The sequence below is a fragment of the Enoplosus armatus genome, chromosome 13, assembly GCF_043641665.1.
Source record: "Enoplosus armatus isolate fEnoArm2 chromosome 13, fEnoArm2.hap1, whole genome shotgun sequence".
NCBI lineage: Eukaryota > Metazoa > Chordata > Actinopteri > Centrarchiformes > Enoplosidae > Enoplosus > Enoplosus armatus.
Genome location: NC_092192.1, coordinates 13,738,450 through 13,759,680, shown reverse-complemented (window position 1 = coordinate 13,759,680; position 21,231 = coordinate 13,738,450). Strand labels below are relative to the sequence as shown.

At 43.3% G+C, this 21,231-nt stretch overlaps 1 protein-coding gene across 1 annotated transcript; it reads left to right on the top strand.

Moving 5' to 3' along the window:
• The first annotated feature begins 1,656 nt into the window (after positions 1–1,656).
• Positions 1,657–20,083, top strand: LOC139294984 (pecanex-like protein 3). The gene is made up of 35 exons (XM_070917020.1): positions 1,657–1,809; positions 2,828–3,036; positions 3,131–3,236; positions 3,471–3,510; positions 3,721–3,816; positions 4,120–5,856; positions 7,190–7,319; positions 7,598–7,767; positions 8,379–8,436; positions 8,549–8,690; positions 8,801–8,958; positions 9,357–9,510; positions 9,749–9,781; positions 9,901–10,072; positions 10,459–10,569; positions 10,680–10,771; positions 10,901–11,010; positions 11,616–11,721; positions 11,827–11,919; positions 12,039–12,189; positions 12,788–12,932; positions 13,338–13,515; positions 13,887–13,995; positions 14,240–14,369; positions 14,484–14,542; positions 14,640–14,855; positions 15,484–15,737; positions 16,044–16,274; positions 16,744–16,847; positions 16,964–17,111; positions 17,215–17,445; positions 17,620–17,894; positions 17,984–18,153; positions 18,410–18,816; positions 19,931–20,083. The coding sequence occupies exons 1-35, from the start codon at positions 1,657–1,659 to the stop codon at positions 20,081–20,083; spliced, it is 6,831 nt and encodes a 2,276-aa protein (XP_070773121.1).
• Positions 20,084–21,231: the final 1,148 nt, after the last annotated feature.

Here is a 21,231-nt window from a genome sequence, read left to right as displayed (position 1 = left end):
CGTTCATCATGAGAGAGGACCTCCGCTCCCGCTGCACGTCTGTCAACCTTTAATGCCAAAGAGGATGAGGGACTTTCAGAAAACAATGATAAGTTAGCCAACGCCAACAAAAAGTGAAGCTACAGTTTTTGGACAGGCGATTGCCTTGCTCGCTAGCATCCCGAGAAGGAAAGCTCTGAGATTTTGCAAGGACTCGATGCGGAAGGAGGATATGAGGCAAGCTGGACAGCTAATGCTAATTGAGTGCTATGCTGGGATCCAAATGTGGAAAACATTTCACTGTGAGCACAATTATCAAATCTATCAATCTAACCTAAGCTAACATTAGCTAATACCGAACAACTAACAGTCACCTAGCTATCAGCGGTTAAGCTAACTTGTTGTTGTAGGCTGGCGTTACATTTACCCAGTTCACGATAGGGACATTACCCAGGTTGAAATGCTCATATATGCGGCCTAGCATTAGCCGGTATAACTAGCACCAAGCAATGTAATGATGTTTAACGTTTGTCAACCAGTTTGCTGTAATGTGCTGCTGCTATCGGTTATGCTTTCACATTCACCGAGGTGAATGAGGCCGTTGGTGGTTAAACTGGTCGAGTTCTACCGATCATAAATGCTTAGAGATATCCGTAAGATTAAATTGTCTGTTAGCTTGCTAATGTCAATCAGAAAACTTAATCTAGCTGGCACAGCATTGGCCTGGAGATGGAAATGAGGAGTTTAAAGCTTTGTCATCCTGTCTGATATCTGAAAAATATATCAACTGTTATGTAGCTTCCCTGTTTCTTTGGTTTGGATAGAAGACAAACGTTACACTCATTATAATCATTGTAGTGCTTGTCAGCTTAAATCATTCTCACCTTTTGCTTTTATTGATCAGTTAAACATATTCTACCAATCTACCGTAGTGGCTGCTTAAATGATTATTACTGTGATCTAAGGTGGAAGTTGTGAATGATAAATGATCACGGTTAATGTCTGACTCAACATAAATGTTGGCCCATTTATCTTGTGATCTTTTGCTAAAATAATTCAAGACCGGCTGGAAAATAAGAGAAAACATATAATTTTATAACCATCTTGTGGAATTTAAGGAAGTACTTAAAGTAACAGGAAAGACACTTTAAGGTGCTTATCTCCACAAAGGATGTGTGCATGTGGACAGCTGACAGACTTCTACTCCAACATTTAGACCTATTTTGTGATTTTCAGTGTAATTTCATGAATGGGTAGTTGCCTAGCATTTCTTCCCAATGAATGTGATGTTTAAAATGTAGCTTCATAAAAGGAAACAAACCAGTTTTGATCTTTCTTACAGATGAATGTTTTTTCATACATTCAGTGGGTTACCAATGTGCCAAAAAGTCACTCTCCTGATTACCCAACAAGGATTAGGCTCGAGTGTGGCAACGTCGGTGCAGGGAGAGAGCACATACTGGCACAAGAATATGCAACGACTCTTGACCTCAACTGAAGTATACATATCCAAGACACAGAACTATTGTCCTTGATGAAACAGTCTTGGTTAACCTGCCATGCCCAATGGAAGTGCCATCATAGACACAAGATACTGTGGCTCGAACTGCTGCACAGTTTTTTGAGCTACAGCCTTGGAGGAAGCATTTCAGCTTTTGGTTGAACCTGAAGGTGGAGATGGGTTCTCAAGCTCTTCAGATATTGCGGCAGGGTGTGTGGGCTTCACTCACAGGAGGCTGGTATGTGGACCCCCATCAGAGCACGTTCTCCAACTGCTTCCACCTCTACCTTTGGATATTTCTCCTGGCCTTCCCCTTTTTGCTGTACATGGTAAGTACATTTTCACAGCAGGCTGACCACCAATTTATCCAAATAAATCAAGGAACCACTAACTTAAGGCATACATCGTTTTATAAACAATTTTTCAAATGTTATCTAGTAGATTTGCTGCCAGACATGACAGTTGCATACTGGATTTACACAATACATGACACATTAGGTGAAGGAGATGCATAGCATTACCTCATATTTAGTTCTCTAACAATGCAAACTGTGTGAGAGACTATGTTGACCTGTTGCAATACTGCAGCATTTGCAAAATCAGGTTGCATTTAAAGGAAAACTCTTTTATTTTCCTTTTTTTTTTTTATTAACAGTCTTGATATATACACCAACTCCATGATGAGATCTGGGTGCCAATATGCAGTCCAACAGGGAAAGCAACATAAGTAGTCAGACAACCGGACAGATTTGAACTAATCCCAAGTTTAACCCAGTCATTAGAAGTGAAAATGAAAGGGAATGCATTAAAATATACATTACAATCATCTGTTGTAATTGTAAAACAGTGTGTGGATGCAAAACAGCAGTAAGTGAGGTGGTCATAGTTGGACCAGGAAGTCTGCAAGAAGGTTAATAACTTTAACATTTGCCTTCTAGTTCAGTTTCAAATCTGCCTGAACATATAGTATGTGGTTGCCCTGTGCACTCCATTGTGTTGCATAGTTGCTGCGTAGTGGCCAATAGGAATAGCCAAATTTTTGTTTTAAAAAAGAAAAAAAATTCTAAAATAGCCTTTTACATTGTTTTGGTACATAATCTATTGTTTGAATGTCAAAATGTTGTGAATGCCTCATTTCTACCGTCTATGGTAAGACATTTGTTTATAGTACAGTTGGCTATAAGCTTCCTTGTTGACATGAGCATTGGGAATTTGCTTTCTTTATGATAAGTAGGTTGCACTATTTAGTTTAATAATTCCTGGCACTCACTCCTTGAAGGTGTCTCATTTTGTCTCATTTTTGAATTTAGTCTCACATACTGTCATTGTCTTTTCACTCCCTCTCAGGCTCTTCCTCCCAGCTTGGTGGTAGCAGGCATGTACTCTGCTGTGGTGGCCGTCTTTTTCACAGCCATTAAGGTGGTGAACTACCGGCTTCATGCTATGTTTGACCTAGGGGAGATTGTAGAGAAGAAGCAGGCCTCACTCACAGCTGAAGGCCCAAAGACAGAAGAAGGAGATGAAGGTTCCAGTGGCCATGATGGGAATCAGCGCAGGTAAGATGTTTTTCTGACAGATTTTGGAGAAAAGTTATGAAATCACAATACTGTGAAATCCTTTTAACTTTCTGTATGTGTAACTTCTTCACAGGGATAGTCATGTTGGTGTAGAGATGACTGTGTTTCGGAAGGTCAACTCAACACCTCCGGTGCGCTGTAGCTCCCAGCACTCTCTGTTTGGATTGAACCAGGTGTCGGTGAGGATTACCATATTTTATAGTAGCATGCAGTCTTCATTCTTCTCCCTCCCTCGTTTCTCCCATTCTGTTTGTTAGAAAATGTTGAATTTTTAACTTCCTACGTAAGTATGCCTCAGACAGTCATTTAGAATCTTTTTTTTGAGTTCCCCTAAAGTTTTCATTAGATCCCAATGTTGTCATGGCCTTGTTAATATATACTGATATGTGTATTTTTTTTTTTTAATTCTTCAGGAGTTCTTGCCCCAGCTGGAGGATGCAGGAGGCACTAAGGGTGCGTATTTGAATTCTATGTTTTCCTACTGCATACCAGAATTGAGAATTGACAGGTTTTTATTTTAAACAGTGGTATATAATGTATAATCTGAAGTCCTTCCATACACTGTCCTTACAGTGATCTAGCGCATTAAGTTAATTTTGTGGGTTCAGCCTGTGTTGAATATGCACTATTTATTTTTGAGTGACTACTCTCCTTTTACCTCAGATATCAAAGAGCTAATGCGGGAACAAGGAAGCAATAATGTGATTGTTACGTCAGCTCACCGTGATATCCTACGCCAGTGTTCCCAGGACATTATTAGTAAGTCTGCTACTATTCAGTGACCAGAAACAAGCGTCATACACTCTGAACACTGTCTAATCCTAGTCTCAAATTGCTCAGGAGCCCGGGCTGTAAGCATACCAGTACTGTATGCATCACATTGTAAGCATGGCCCTTAATGCTGTCCATCAGAATGTATTGTCGTGCATGCATCCAAATGTATGATGAAACAATAGAATAATAAAAAACATCTCTGAGTCCTGAGAAGTAGAATTCAAAACCTTGGTCTTATAGCCTTCCAAAATGCATTTCAATCTGATTTAGGTCTGTCATACTGCACAGGGGCTCCCAGTGTGGTCCAGTCCTGCATTGCTGCTTCTCTGGGAGGGAATTTCCAAGGTCTCATGGGGGTATCTGGAGTATCAGCTGGATTTGGAGAACCTGGAGTTTGCTTGTCTATCCCTCCTTCACCCTCCAGTCAAGAAGATGGAGGGGAGAAAGAACAGTTGCAGGAAGTAGAGTTACCAGAACAACTGTCTCAACAGAGTCCTGAGGACAATGGGTTGGGGGCTTATTCTCCTCTTGGCCCCTCTGCTGAATCTGAAAGCCTGGGGGATACCCCCCTTAGCCCTCTTATAAAGAGCAGCTTAAGTGAGGAGCTGAGTGAAAATCTCCTGGGTTTGGGCCTTGACCCTGTGGCATTTGCACCTGGGACTGAGCACCCAGGCAGCCGCAGTGGTGTAGCACTAGCTGCCGGATCCACGGACAGCTGTTTCAGTGCAGGTGGAGGCACCACAGATCGTGAGACGTTAAGCACTGTTAGCAGTTACCGCAGTGAAAAAACTGATTCCACTCAGCTGGAAAGTCCTTCGTTCAGCCAGCCACGGCCTGCAGATGGACAGGCGTCTGCCTCAGCACCAGCTATAGGCTCCAACATCCCCGGGCCCACAGAGGATGCAGCAGGACAGGGTGGCAGTGATACTGACAACCTGTCAGACAGTGTTCTGCTGCGCTCCCCTTCCAGAGAATTCTCCCTCAGCCAGGGGCTAGACAGGACACTTGTTGAAGGAGAGGATTTGCCTCCTGTACCCTGTGCGCATATGGCACAGCCCCCTCCACTCCAGAACTCTTCCCCTTCAAGTAGTGGCCACTCAGAGGTTTGTGATTTAGACAGAAATGTCCCAGTCCCTCCTCTACCCCCGCCTCGGCAGGCCAATTCAGTGCCCTCAGGGCTGGCCCTGGGTCTGGTGTGTTCTGAGCCTGCTTTGCCCATATCCTCCACCCCCTTTTTACTGTCTGACCAGCCTGCCCTGCAAGCCCAGCAGGTTGTGCGCCCAAAAGACTTAAAGCTGCTGCGGGCCAGCGGCAGTAGTGTGGGGCACAGGCCAGGCCGAAGGAAAGCTCCACGAAGGCGAGCTGGAGCAGGAAGCAGTAGTTTTGACTGTGGCTCTTACAGGCGTCACCACAATCATAGACAACACAGAGATTACATCCCAGTGCGCAACCGACTGGGCGCCAAGGCTTACAGTGAAAGTTTGTTTGAGGACTCCAGCGACGAGGACGATGGCAGTGACATGAGTGCTGGTTCTAGTCTGGGCTCCCAGCGCCGATACAGCTCAGATGATGATGATGACTCAAGTTCCTCTACCTCCTGCTACTCCCCGGACCTCGCTAACACTGGCATTACATCCCCACTCCCCCCTGCTGCTCAACTGCCCACTCCAAGGGAGGGGGATTTACCTGAAACTGCTGGCCCCTCACATTCTCGTGCTGCTCAGCGCTCTTCTAGCACGGCAAGTGCTAAGACTCATGCAAGAGTGTTAAGTATGGATGGGGCAGGTGGAGGCCAGAGCAACACAGCTGCTCTGCCCTCTACCCTGCTTACAATGCCCTCCACCTCGACACCTGCACCTCGCACTCTCACCATCTCTAAGTCTGATCTGGAAGCCCGCACTCTCCACACTGATGGCTTCCCTGGAACTCATCATCATCGGCTGGATTCTCTTGGGGGCTCTTGGACTGGCAACCAGATGGGCTGGAGGGCAGAAGAGCTGGTTGAGGAGGGAGCTGTGGGAGGAGGTGAGTTTGTGTAACCTTATAATCAGTGTCCTAGTTTTTGGTGCAGGTGAAGGCAGAATCCTCGGATGGAAAAGTGTTTTCAATGTTTTGGAGTGTCCAATTTATATTGGTAAAATAAATAAAACAATTCTGGCTGTTGTAGTTGACTAAATAATTTATTGACCATAATAGAATAATACCTGGTATTTTATTTTGTCTACAAACAAGTTAATATCAAAGAAAGTACTTCCCTTACTTTAGCAGACTCTTGCCATATTGTGAATATCCAAAATGGGTTGACCATACACACTTCAGCTTTTAGTTGAGCACTTTCTGAATTGCACCACATCCAAGACTCTAACATACCTGTGTAGAGTGTAGTCACTGTTGTGGAAAAATATGGTTAGATGGTGATGATGGTGAAAATTGGCAAAATTACATGAAATCAAATTGGAAGGCATGCATTTTAAAAACAAGTTAAATTTTTGATCAAAGTTTTTTTTTTTATTGAAATTTAACATAAATCAAGTGATGGCAGCTAGAGAAAGATCAAATTTACTGAATGTGTAAACTGTACAAACAGAATCATATTGTGTGAAATTTGCTGCCTTGACATAACCAATTTAGTTATTTGAAAGACTGATTTAGCGTCACTATCCTTTCAAGGTTAATATGAGTCACAAATATGAAAGTAATACGTCCATATTTGTGACTCATCCTTGTAGTTTGAGAGGTGTGCTGTCTTTGGCAGACTTAGGGTGCTGCTAATCACATAGTAAGCTTTGCTATGTTGAAACAGAGCATGTGCAGATACTGGATTTAATGTGAAAAAGGAGAATCACTGTTTTCTGTCTTGGCCTCACTGCTGATCTGGAGGCAGGAGAAACACAGCTAAAGGGGTACTATGCCCCCAACACAGAACAGGTCACTTTTTGTGATAATATTAAGCTTAAAGGGCACCCCCCCATTAACACAGTTATTGTTTTACACTACGGTTGACCATCAACATTAATGCGTCATTAAGCCATATTCTTCCTGTTAACATGGACTCAGTGGAGGTTGCCAATTCTGGATATATGTAGAGGAAACAGAGTTTGATTAATAGTTAAGCTTTATTCAGTTTGGGACACAAAATTGCACAATGTCTCATCAGTGAGTAATTCAGGATACTTGAGTGTTAATGTCTGCATAACTACATTGTAAATGCAGACGTTACGATGGCAAAATTAAAATCCAGTAAAAGGCTAGTGTTAGACATTGGTGTCCATTTATGAAGCAAATGGCACCTTGTGTCGTGTACGTTGACACTGTAATGTAAGCCGTTGCATTGATGTAACTGATAACCCTTCTCCAGCCATGGCTCCAGAGGATGGTGGTAAACACGACTCAGTCAGCAGTGTTAAGAGGACCCAGGCCATCCGCAGGAGACACAATGCTGGGAGCAACCCTACACCACCCCCGTCCACCATGGGATCCCCTCCCAGGTCAGTCGACTAAGCAGAACAGAGTGAGGGTTATAGCTGATGCCTTGCCTCAACTATGCCTTTTATTAGCCCCAGTCTATACCAAGTCTGCCTTGTACAAAGCTATCGGCAAGTTTACTGTATGATGGACGTAAGAATTAATTAACATCTGTGTTTTAGGGGATTTGCCATAAAATTGACATTCTCAGCAACTTTTGGAGAAATCATTACATTGTTTTTATTTTAAAGCTAATGTTAGACATTGTTACCCAACATGTTTTGTGTTTTTGTTCCTGTAGCCTTCAGGACCTCCAGCGGGCTCGGACCTCCTCTCACTCGCGGACCCGCACACTTCCTTCAGCCTTACAGTTTGCCTCCTCACTCCTACTGCCCCGCAGTGGCATCCACGAGGCCTCCACCTTCGACGACACATCAGAGGGGGCAGTGCACTATTTCTTTGATGAGAGTGGTGAGTCAGTGACGTTAAAGGAATAGCTCAATAGTAGTTATTTGCATTCATGTTGAGAGTTAAATGAGAAAATTGATATTGTTCTCATGTCTGTCCTTTTTAAATATAAAGCCAGGAGATGGTTAGCTTAGCTTAGTTTTAAGACTGGATGAAGAGGGCAACCAGGCTAGCAGTGATATCTAAAGATGATACCGAAACAGGATCATTGATCTGTTTTGGGTGCTGCATGTCCTTTTAAAAAAAGGCGTTCACTAGGGGTAGATAAGTAAAGTTTCTAGCATCTGTCAAGGACAGAAGCCACAAAAGTGCCTCACAATGAAATGTAGATAAAATGCACAAAATATTTTTAAAAAAATTACAAAAATAAACTCAAACTACAGCCACAATACAAGAACAGAATTCCCCAAAACAAATTCGTGGAACATGCTCACTACCTGCACAGGCTATGCCAGACCTCCAAATCTAAAATTAAAAGCCCTGTCTATGTTTTGGTTGTCTGGTTTTACAATTATTGTTATTCTCTCACAAATATAGCATCTCTTAGTTCTAGAAATGTGTCTGGATTTTTCCCTGTTGAATTCCATTTCGGTTTCCTTTCTGTTGTGCAACAGGAGTGAAGAGGTCCTACACATTTGGACCTGCTGGAGGCGGTTATGAGGACCCAGTTCAGTAAGTTATAAAGTTACCAGGTAGCCTTTTTTCAAGACTATAAGAGTTAATTTGCTGTTAGAAAGCCATGACTAAAAGCTCCAATTAATGCCGCAACATTCCACGCTTGCAGGGAAAGGGAGAGACAGTCCCAGTCCTCAAGCTTCACCTCCACTGAGGTCCAGGAAGGGGCACCAGTCCTGTCCATGCTCCAGCCCAGACCTGTGGTTTTACAGGGCATGCAGGTGCGCAGGGTGCCTCTGGAAATGCCTGAGGTTAGCAGTCTTAAATGTTTGATGTGGCAGACTCTCTCTCTACCTCAGAGGAAACTATCACAGATTGCCCTTGTCGTTTCTTCATCACTCATTTCTCATCTCATCTCTAGTTTGATCTGGATCACGAGTCTCTACAAGAGTCCCAGGAAAACACTCTGATGATTGAGGAGAAAGCCAAACCCAAACAGTACTATCGCTTTTGGGTGCTGCCCGGGAAGTGGCTGAGGGTTCGATATGATCGATTGGCTCTTCTGGCGTTATTGGACAGGTAAGCCAGACTGTTGGAGACAAGGAGAGATGGCAGTCTGTTTGGTCCCTTGTTCTCAAAAACATAGCAAAGCATTTTGTACTTGGTTGTCCCTTGGCTAATCTGTAATGAATAATTTATGTCAGTGCACTTGAGTCATAGTTTAATCTTGTTCTTTTGTTTCTTTCTGTTCTGTCTTATTAAAGTAAAACAGTTTTCTCTTGCTGCAAAATCCAGAAAGAATGACAAAAATAGTTATTCATTTGTGTTGACCAAAGCCTGTTCCTATTTTGAGAAAACCCCTTCATGATAATTATCTTCATCAGCTAACGTGATATTTATAAAGAAAGCAGTGAAACAGTGGGGTCAAAATGTCATTAAGTTGTCCAAATATTGATTTCTCTGCATTCTGTTGCCAGGAATCGCCGTGTAGGAGAGAACGTGTTTGCTGTGGTGCTGGCCAGTCTGGTGGCCTTCTTGGGGTTCCTACTGCTGCTTCAGGGCTTTTTCAGGGACATCTGGGTCTTCCAGTTCTGCCTGGTCATTGCTAGCTGCCAGTACTCTTTACTGAAGGTACCTTACCTCTGGATTTCATTAACAAATCTGGATCTCATGTTATTTGTTAATTTGTAATTGTTTTTTTTTTTTGTTACAAATGTCTTAAGCTAAGCAGAGACTGTGATTTTATCTTGTGTGTCTTGTTTGTGATGTCTTCAGGCTTTCCTCTTTTCAGTGTTGCTTCTGGGTTTTCTTCTAATTCAAAATGTACATGAAACCTATGAAGTTTAAATTCCCTGTCTCCTTGTTTTAGAGTGTACAACCGGATGCTGCTTCTCCCATGCACGTGAGTACTTGTTTCACCTTTTTATATGCTAAAATGTACCCAAAGCACAAACTAAAAGAGGGCATTTCGTCATGTTTTGTAGTGTAATTGTGGCTTGTCTTTTTGTTGTTATTTCTCAGGGCCATAACTGGATCATTGTATACAGTCGACCGGTCTACTTCTGCTTGTGCTGTGTGATGATCTGGATCTTTGACCTATCTGGGCGCTCTGGCAGCCTGCAACCTGTGTCCCTCTATGGTGTCACCTTCTTCTCTGCGCACTTCCTGCTCTGTGTCAGGGATATGCTCGTCGGTTAGTTTTTATACATGACTCTTTACATCATTGTGCTAGGTGTCCAGATCACCACTCCCACGAGGATTAACACCTCTACAATGTCTACGTTTGATATTGAAGTGGCAATTTAATAAGAGAATAGACATAAAGAGTTTTAGCAGGCAGAAAATTTTAGTTTCACAAAGTTGATGAAGTTGTTTTGTGTGTGTGTGTGTGTGTGTGTGTGTGTGTGTGTGTGTGTGTGTGTGTGTGTGTGTGTGTGTGTGTGTGTGTGTGTGTGTGTGTGTGTGTGTGTGTGTGTGTGTGTGTGTGTGTGTGTGTGTGTGTGTGTGTGTGTGTTTTGGTTCCACCAGCTTCACTTTTTTATTTGGCGTTTTAACTTTTGTATCTCCTTTGTCCAACAGTGTTTGCCTTGTGTTTCCCGGTCATTTTCCTGTTTGGGTTGCTACCTCAGGTCAACACTTTTGTGATGTGTCTGCTTGAGCAGATCGACATGCACATTTTTGGTGGAACTGGTAAGAACATGTCCACACAGACAGGATGATGATGTAATACCTTGTCAGGAAGTTAGTGATCATTTGTTTTTAGGTTCTTCCTGATCTTCTCTCTGTGTCTCTTTCCTCAGCCACTACCAGCCCCCTCTCATCTCTGTTCAGCCTCATACGCAGCATGTTGGTGGCTGCTCTGCTGTATGGATTTTGCCTCGGTGCTATCAACGTAAGTGGAGCAGAGACACTCTACATGAAAGTAGAGAGCATGTTTTGGTGTGGTATTTCTGTTTCAGAGATTCTGATCAGAATCAATGTGGACAGTCCTTAATTTAATGTTTTGTTTTTTAAACATTAGGCTCCGTGGGGGGATGCCCATGTGCCAGTACTGTTCTCTGTCTTTTGTGGCCTACTCCTGGCCTTATCCTACCACCTCAGCCGCCAAAGCAGCGATCCCACCATCCTGTGGTCAGTATTTTGTGTTTCTTATTGTCAATAATGACCCTGGATATGACATCCATGATAGATTGACAGTTCATAATTACATGTAGCTGCACACCTGAAGAAGCTGACAAACATGAAATGTCTTTTTTACACACAGATTAAATGTCTAATATTGAGTGTCAAACCTATTTGTGTTTTAATAGTTTTTTCCCTTTAGTTTTGAAGTAGTGTCTCACAGCTTGTCTACACAGGAGGTAGAGTTTCGTCCATCTAGCAGAACAACTATTTTAGTCAATACAGCTGTCTACATAGGCCACGTAACAGGTTGCATTTTACTCACGCTTTGCTGTGTGTCACTGCGACCTGAAGCGTCATTTTAGGCTTCAAGTTAATTTTATTTTATTTTACACACCCGTAACTACAGTGATTATGTAACTGGCTCTGGGTGCTGCCAAAATGCAAGTGACCTACTCACCGAAATATGTCTGAACGCATCTTGTGTAGACACTGATAGAAGATTGACGCTGCTGCTGACAAGCTGCTTTGACTACAGTCTGTGTAAACTTTGATGTTATACCTCAGCTCATGGTTCCTTTTTCGTATGTTTTTTTTTTTACCTCTTACATCAGGTCACTGGTCCGGTCTAAATTATTCCCAGAGTTGGAGAACCGAACACCAGAAGAACCCCCTGTGGAGATCAAGGACCCTCTTCCTGAGAAGCTGCGTAACTCTGTGGTAAAGATCGCTGCTTGCTTGCCTGCACAGACTGCAGTGGGACAGTGATGATTTCATGGTGTCATTAATTTTAAAATCTTGTGCCTTCTCACTGTCTCTTTGTAGAAAGAGATCCTTCATTCAGATCTCGTCATGTGTCCCCTCATGGCTGTGATTACCTTCGCCATCAGTGCCAGCACAGTTTTCATCGCTCTTCAAGTTAGTTGGAGCAGGGGTTATGATCCTATTCTTACAACATATTTCTCAGAGGATTTTAATGAAAAAAATGCCCAAAGCTTTTTCATGCTGATTTTCCTCTTGTCACTCTTGATCCACAGCCCGCTCTTAGCTTTGTCTTGTACATCCTGGCCGGAGTTGTAGGCTTCATTACTCACTATCTCCTGCCTCAGCTCCGCAAGCAGCTGCCATGGTTCTGCCTGGCTCACCCTGTGCTTCGCTCCAGAGAGTACAGTCAGTTTGAGGTCCGAGGTGAGTGTCTGATTGCTCTTAAATCTTCCTTCACATACACAGAAGCATGCATGTGGAAGTTAGCATATGGAAGTATAAGAAGAAAACCTACTATATGAACAACTGCAACATTATACGTATCCCCACTGGGAAAAGCTGCATGAAGTAAACGATGAACAGTAAGATCTCTAGTGGAAGTGCTTTTGAGAAAAATTTTCAAACTTATCAAGGGGAGTTTTACAGAGTGTAACAGCACCAAACTGTAATTATTTTTAAACAATTAAGCAGCTGCATATTTTGAATATCACAGACAGACTAAGAATCAATAAATCGAGACTAGTACTTAAGTAGTTGAATTAATAAAAGAGCTACTATAGAGATTTATTTATTTTTGTTAGTGTGAAATAACTTCACACAGCGTACATGATGGTGCAGCCTGCCTCCTCCTGTACATTTTCCTTCCAGGCATCCTATGTCTTCTTAAGCAGATCCATTTTCATCATACCACCCATTGTATAAACATTTTTTTAAAACATTTTTCAGTTTAAATAATTTTCAACCAGATTTTACATCACAGCTGTGGAATGTGTAACGTGGTTTTGCTTTCTGTTTGCCCCAGATGCCGCTCAGTTGATGTGGTTTGAGAAGCTGTATGCGTGGCTTCAGTGTGTGGAAAAATATTTTATCTACCCGGCTGTGGTACTTAACTCCCTAACGACAGAAGCTCGAACTGTGGGCCAGAACCATAAAGAGCTGGACATCTAGTAAGCCTTTCCTCACTCTGTCTCCAAACTATTTCACATCCATGCTTTATACTGTTCTCCATCTCTGCTCTCCGGGGATATGTGGTGTTAGCTGTGTGTGTTGGAACCGTAGAACATAAAATTAATAGACATGCTGAACCACCCCCAGGTGTCATTGCTTTCTCAGCAGCACAGGATGCATAAAACATATTCTCTCAGTCGTTTCCCCTTTTTTCCCCCCCTCTTCAATCCATAGACCAGCCAGTCTGTATAGTAGTCTATGCAAAGATGAATACATCTTCAGTTAAACTGTAGCACATGCAGGGAGACGCTTGAATCTGGGTTTGGATATCTCATGTCATTCCTTACTCTGTGGTTTTAGCCACGTATGTGTCACTGATTTCCTGTCTTCCTCGACCTCTCCAGCAGCCGAGCTCTCTTCATCTCAGTGGCAGGCATGAAGTTGCTGCGTTCATCCTTCTGTGCCTCATCGCAGCAGTACGTCACACTGTGCTTCACCACACTCTTCTTCCACTTCGACTATCCACACTTCTCAGAGACCTTCCTGATTGACTACTACTTCATGTCCATTCTCTTCAGCAAGGTTAGGACACAAACCCTGTCATCTCAGAATTTTCTGCACATTGGACAGTTAAATGTTGAAGACTAACTTAACACCAGGCTGAAAAGCAGAATTTTACTGCCCTCTCTGGTTGAAAGACCACACCCAGCATCACTGATGGATGTGGAAATGTGCTCCATTGCACCTGTAACACCCAACAGTGATGTCATGGGGTCCTGGAGTACACCTGTACATCACTGCAACAAGGTGAGATGTTAAACCACTGGTGGTCAGCAAAGACAAGATTTTCATGGGGTGTTAAGTTACTCTTTAATCACCGGTATAGTGTCTGTGTAGTCGTATGAATACAGTTGCTGATGTTTTTTTAATGTATTTATCCTTTGAATTCTCAGATGTGGGACCTGCTGTACAAGCTGCGCTTTGTGTTGACTTACATTGCCCCCTGGCAAATCACCTGGGGCTCAGCCTTCCACGCCTTCGCTCAACCCTTTGCTGTGCCCCGTATCCTTCAATTTGTTTGATTTCATGTCAATAGTAATGTAGTGTCCACTTTGCTGTATAATACAGTCTGATACGACAATGGCTTCTTGTGGTTATTATATTGAATTGCGCTATTGCGGTTATTAATTCCCTGCTCCTAAACCTGCTGTGTATATTTCCAGAATAAGTCAAGACTCTGCATGTTGCAAGTAGTAAAGACCTTTTCTTTTTGTCGATGGGATATCCTTAACTCATGTTACTTCAGACTCTGCTGTGCTTTTTGTCCAGGCCATCTTTTCTGCCATCTTTTCCACCCCTCTCAATCCTGTACTCGGCAGTGCTGTGTTTGTCACCTCGTATACCAGACCTGTAAAATTCTGGGAGCGAGACTACAAGTATGTTTTTAAAAAGAAAAAAAATCTGTGCAAATATGAAAATGAACTTTTATTTTGAAGTCCATATATAAAGTATTTCCAGTCAGTTCTGATGCTGGTTTGTCATGTTTGCAGCACCAAGCGTGTTGATCATTCCAACACCAGACTTGCCACTCAGCTAGACCGCAACCCAGGTATGCCATAACAGTCTCTTACCTTCTAATCATCTCTATTTAACTCGTATTTATTTTTGTTCTATAGCTATGGTGATTATCTTTTCTTCTCTTTCAGGTGCCGACGATAACAATCTGAACTCCATTTTCTATGAGCATCTGACGCGCTCTCTGCAGCACAGCCTGTGTGGAGATCTGCTGCTCGGCCGCTGGGGCAACTACACCACAGGCGACTGCTTCATCCTCGCCTCAGACTACCTCAACGCTCTGGTGCACATCATCGAGATCGGCAACGGCCTGGTCACCTTCCAGCTGAGGGGTCTAGAGTTCAGAGGTCAGCAGCAGTGGATGATGGGGGCTGTCAGTGTTTGAAGCTTGTAGCTCAGTTTTAGTTGTTTACCGGCTGGTTTGAGCATGTCACATCTGTCAGGTGTTCTCATTATTCATGTAAAAAGTGGCAGCTGACAAGGTCAAGCTACTGTGCACCTTGAAAAATGTTGCTTTAAAATTTAACAACCTTGTATTTTGAATGTTACTGCTCATCTGTACCTATATTTGTTCATTTTTATTTAATATTTCCTTTTGTGCCAATTCTTAAAGTACATTTTTATCCCTCTGAAAAAAAGATCTGTTTCATGGCTACAGGTTTATTTTAAGGTTGTTCAGGACTAAGAAAGATGGATGTTGTGCGTCACTAAATAGGTTGTCACTTGCCAATATAATAATATAATCTAAAATGATAAAATCTGAGTTATCTTTATTAGTTATATAGGTTTTTGTGCACACTGAGGATGTGTATTCTTGTAGTCTTATATTTAGTCTAAAAAAATGATGGAAAGTCCTTTTAATTTATGTTCAATGTAAATTACTTAGTGTGTCACAGATTGACACTTTACATCTATATACAGAAAAGCTTTTTTTTCTCGTGTAGCTTGTTCCTCACCTGCTCCGCATCTGTCCAGGTACCTACTGTCAGCAGAGGGAGGTAGAGGCCATCACCGAGGGGGTAGAGGAGGACGAGGGCTGCTGCTGCTGTGAACCTGGTCACCTTCCCCACATGTTGTCATTCAACGCTGCCTTTGGACAGCGCTGGCTGGCCTGGGAGGTGGCCGCCACCAAGTACGTACTTGAGGGCTACAGCATCAGCGACAACAACGCAGCCTCCATGCTGCAAGTATTTGACCTCCGTAAGATCCTCATCACATACTATGTCAAGGTAAGCCTACAAGTGTCTACACTTGGTCTACAAATTTTACATGTCCCATTGCTGTGATAAAATCTGTTATTTCCTGTTCACATTGCTTTTACATATACTGTAGCCTGATTGAGTTCAGGCCAGGTGATGACCAATCACAGTAAGAAAATCCAGTAGCAGTGTGAAATGTGCACACATTTTGTATCCAGCCCTTTCATGCAGGCAGCCTGTTGTACTGAAATGATAACTGAGATTGTAGCCTGTGATCTTGACATTAAAAGCTGGATTGTTGAATCATTTGGATCCCGTGTTTGTTCCCTCGAACAGAGCATTATCTACTATGTGAGTCGATCCGCTAAGCTTGAAGAGTGGCTGACCAATGAGACGATTCAGGAGGCTCTACGTCCCTGTCTCGGGCCCAACTATGTAGACAGTGACCCCACCTTCAACCTGAACATCGATGAGGACTATGACCACAGGGCCTCTGGCATTACCCCCTCCTCATTCTGCATGGTGTACCTGGATTGGATTCAGTATTGCAACAGCAGGCGTCAAACGGTTAGAGACTCTCCTCAACATTTACACCAGAATCGCACATGGTTCTGGGTTGTTTTTGTTGTCTTAATTTCCTCTTCTAGCTAGCCATATTCTGATCCTTGGCTTAGCTGTTACCACATGTAGCCAGCCCTCATTTGTCCAAATATACAACTAAAACAATGCACAACCCTGCAGACAGAACATTACAGAACATTACTTAATTACTAAATAAAGGCAGGAGCTGCTTGTTTTGTCTGGATATGTTGCACTTTTCAGCCCTACGGATAACTAATATGACAGTTAGTACCATCTCACCTTTTTCATGCTTAGTCTTTGAGGAAAATAAAAGAAAACTGTTCATGTATAATATTAACTTTGAGTGATCAGAATCAATTTAACAACCTCCTCGTGGTCCAACCTGAGTAGTATTTGTAGAATAGAAAATGTACAATATTTCATCATTCATCTTCACTTCTCCATTGTGTTGTAGCCGGTGACTTGTGAAAGAGATTCTCCACTTGTCAATCTCTGTTTTGGGCTGTGTATCCTGGGAAGAAGAGCTCTGGGCACGGCCTCCCACAGCATGTCTGCAAGGTAAGGCCCCCAGGCCATACTACCATGTCTCTTACTGTGCCTAATACCACCCGTCACTACCCATATACTATGTGCTGGCAATACGTAAGAGTTATTTCTGTTTGTCTATTTGACAGCTTGGAGCCGTTTCTCTATGGCCTCCACGCACTCTTCAAGGGAGACTTTCGCATCACGTCTCCCAGGGATGAATGGGTGTTTGCAGATATGGACCTGCTGAATCGAGTCGTGGCACCAGGAGTTCGGATGTCCCTCAAATTGCATCAGGTAGTGTTTCTCATAGTTCAGAGACAAAAAAACAGTCATTATTCTGACCTCAGGGCTGGTTTTCTTCTTCTGAGACCAACCCTGTAATCTGCCTTTCCTCCAGGACCACTTTACATCTCCAGATGAGTATGAGGATCCTATGGTTCTGTACGACGCCATCACTGCCAACGAGGAGAAGATGTTGATATCTCACGAGGGTGACCCCGTGTGGCGCAGCGCTATTCTAGCAAACATGCCTTCACTGCTGGCACTGCGCCACATCATGGATGACGGCAGCGATGAGTACAAGATCATCATGCTTAACAAGAGGTTCCTCAGCTTCAGAGTCATCAAGGTCAGAGTTCTGCCTATTTATTACTTGGTGTTTCGTTATCTCTGGCTTGTTTAATTGATTAGTTATATTGTTTTTTTGGTTATTTAATTTTAATTTTCTATGAAATTCAGTTGATATATCAGATGCGGGTTGTGCTGTTTATATTTAGTCTGTCCTTTGTGCTTCCCCCTACAGGTGAACAGAGAGTGCGTGCGTGGGCTGTGGGCAGGGCAACAGCAGGAGCTGGTTTTCCTGCGCAATCGTAACCCGGAGCGTGGCAGCATTCAAAACGCCAAACAGGCCCTGAGGAATATGATTAACTCCTCGTGCGACCAGCCCATTGGCTACCCCATTTATGTGTCCCCCCTCACCACCTCGTATGCTGGGGGGCACAGCCAGCTCCGGTCTGTGTGGGGAGGACCTGTCAGCCCACACAACATTTACACCTGGCTCATCAGCAGCTGGGACAGGTACTTGGTCTAAACTTCATAAAAGTGATGAATATATACACACAAGTCTGGTGTGAACATCTTAGCTCTTAATATATGTCTCTCTGCAGGTTACAGAAGGGGTGTGGCGCCGGCTGTAACAGCGGAGGAAACATTGAGGACTCAGACTGTGGAGGCGGCTCCACCTCCTTCTCAACCAACCAAGCCGTTCACACCACCCAGAGTACACCAGCCTCCAGCCTTCCCCAGCCGCACATCACCACTGTGCAGCCCTCCATGGGTAAGACCTGAAACCAACCACTACTCTTTTTATGAATTACTTTTATGTCACGGACTGATCAACTTGCTAGTCATAAACTGTTGTCATAAACCATTGTAGTAATAAAGTTATTATAGATTGATAAAATAGCTGCACTGCTGCGGTGTTGAGATGGTGTAAATTTGTTAGAAACAGTATGTCTTGCCTTTGCATGGCTGTATTGCAAGTAATGATGAAAAATGTAAAAAATGCATTGCATTGATATCTTGCATTTCAGGTACAGACAACCCTGTAGGTCCAACCCAGAGCTGGCCTCACCACCCCCAACCTCTCCCACTTGCTCTGCTCAGCCAATCAGAGGGCAGGATGGAGGCAGGACTGCTCACATCCCTACAGCGTACATCCTCAATCCAGGGGCTCCTGGGCCAGCAGCTGTCCAGCTCCCAGCTCTCCTTCAGCGGCTCTGTGGCTCCACCTCCTCTGCCAGGCCCAGAGCGCTTCTGCCCCACGAGCCTCCTGGAGAACTCGGGGCACAGATCAGGCCAGCGGGCTGGCCTCGGCCAGGGCAGCGGACTACACTATGAAAGCCACTTTGGCAAGTGGAGTTTTTCAGGCAGGAAGGGCTTTAACGGACCAGCTGCAGTGGAGGGGGAAGGAGTAACAGTACAGACCATACGCACACAGGTGAGGAGGCTTTGTTTACTGTTCACTCATATGGAACTTAAGTCGGTCATGTCCAGCCAGTAGAACAAAAATCGTCCATTTATAGAGGTTAATCATTTTGGGGTCAGTACACCTATAACTCTAAGACCACCATTAATCCAAGTTCAGCTCACATGTTGGCCTGTAAATCTTAAAAACTTTCACATATCAACTCAAAAATCCAAACAATTATAGTCAGGCTGGTGTCAGCCAATTCATTCAGAGAATGCCTCCTGTCCAACAAAGAAAATCCAGCTTCACAGAATGCTAAAGGAAGCATCTCTGGGATGTAGCGCTGCAGCGATTGATTAATTGATCGATGGACTGAAAATTCATCCGCAACCATGTTTTGAGTCATTTTTTCTCTATAAAAAAAGCATAATTCTCTGGCTCCAGCTTCTGAGATTTGAATATTTTCTTGCTACTATTATTGTAATTCTGAATATCTTTAAATAAATAAATACATTTAAGAATGTCACAGTCGGCTCTTGGAACTTGTGATGGGCATTTTATGTTTCTGCTGACATTTTACAGACCAAATGATTAGTCAGAGAAAATGATAGGTAGATTAATCAGTAATGAAAATAATTAGTTGTAGCCCTACTAGGATGCCTCTTATGTGTTATTAACAGAATTTTGAATACTTTTAACCTAAAGCTGCATAGTAACCAACATCATGAATCTCTTAGGCACCTACTGACTCCATTTTGAATGCTTTATTTACAGCAATTGACTTGCTCATGACTCAAACGGTGCTCATGACGAAGACTGTTGAATAGGTGTTCCAGTTTATTACAGCTGTGTGTCGCAAGAATATCGATATCGAATTATTATCAAAGGTAGATGAGTCCTCACTGTACCTGTGTGAATTACACTTGACTTGATTGGCTTTTGTTTGGACCCTGACATTGCTGCTTGCCACACCATGTTGATAAGCAACGTTAGGAGGGCTTTTCTTTGCGTGTTTGCTCAGTGGAGACCTGTTGGTGACAAATATATACCCAAGTCAACTTGAATGTTTTCATTGTTATGACAAATTGTTAGTCATGTTGGTCTGATTTTAGAGCCCTGATTTTAGAGTCTTACTCTTTTATAGCCTACTCCTCCTGCACCCCTACAAGAGGCCAGTCTGACACTAGATCCTCTGGGAGCCACTCAGACGATGGATCCCATCCTGCTGACTGCAGGGGACCCCCCCACCCCCCGAGAGGAATCCACAGAGCTGCCTTTACTTGAGCACCTGCGCTGAGTCTGCACTGGGAAGACTCCAAGTGACATTCTCTGCAGTGAAAGCACACCGCGGTCGAATCTGGACCGGGCCGGACCAGACTCATTCCAGCCTTCGGGACTCATTCCATCGACCCTTGTTTGACTAACTCAGTGCCCACTGCAATACTGGATAGATCTGGTTTCACACACATCACCCCTCTCCTTCTCAGGCGAAGGAGTTACACATCTGATAGCATGCTGAGCTGATGCACATCAGATCGTGAAATGATTTCCGCCAACCCGTTTATTCCAAAGTCCGCTTTCATCATGACTCATAAGCCCTGATGATATACTCATTCATACCTTTTTTTTCCTGACAAAGGCACTCAGTGTCTCTATGGACGACCCTTTGGTTGGAACAGTAGTGACAGGCCAGAAAGGCCAGTGCAATTATAAGGGATATTTTGCTTGAGGATTGATTATTTTTCTATACTGGAGAATAGAGGATCGCCTCTGACTTTCTCTCACTTGACATCTGCAGCAGCAGTTTTTGTTTTTGTTTGCATAACCAATTAAAAAAAAAAAAAAAAAAAGATAAAAAACAACATGCTACAGTATGTTGCTGTATGTGCAGGGGAAGGATATGTGGAAACCATGATAAGCCTTGTTTTGTTTTTCCCCATTTTACAATCCTCACCGGACCTACAGGTGTATGTCAGACAATATTTAACAGTACATATTGACCAATTTCAGGAGCCTCCACTTCTTCTTCCCTGCACATTATACATATTCAACAAGAAAGAAAAAACACATCCCACCAAAATTGTCGTCTTCATCCTCTGGCCTATTTCCTACGGAGGTGCCTGACAACATCAACACTCAACAGTTCTGTCTTGGAGCAAGTTTCAGGGAAAAAACAAACAAACAAACAAAAAACTCCCTTCCATCCCAGCCAACACGTGGTGCTTTTACCGCTAGTTTACAGTCTATTTAGGCCTGGACACGAGTCCTGAATCTGACTAGCAACACAGACATGTGGGATGTCTTGGGACCGAGCTGGTGCCCACGGATCAGAGGGTGAATCCAATCTGTGAAAATTGTGTTGATCACAAACCTACAAACTGGGAGTGTTAGAAACTTAAAGCCTTTTTTTTGTTTTCTTTTAGTGAGTGGATTATTTTTTTTTTT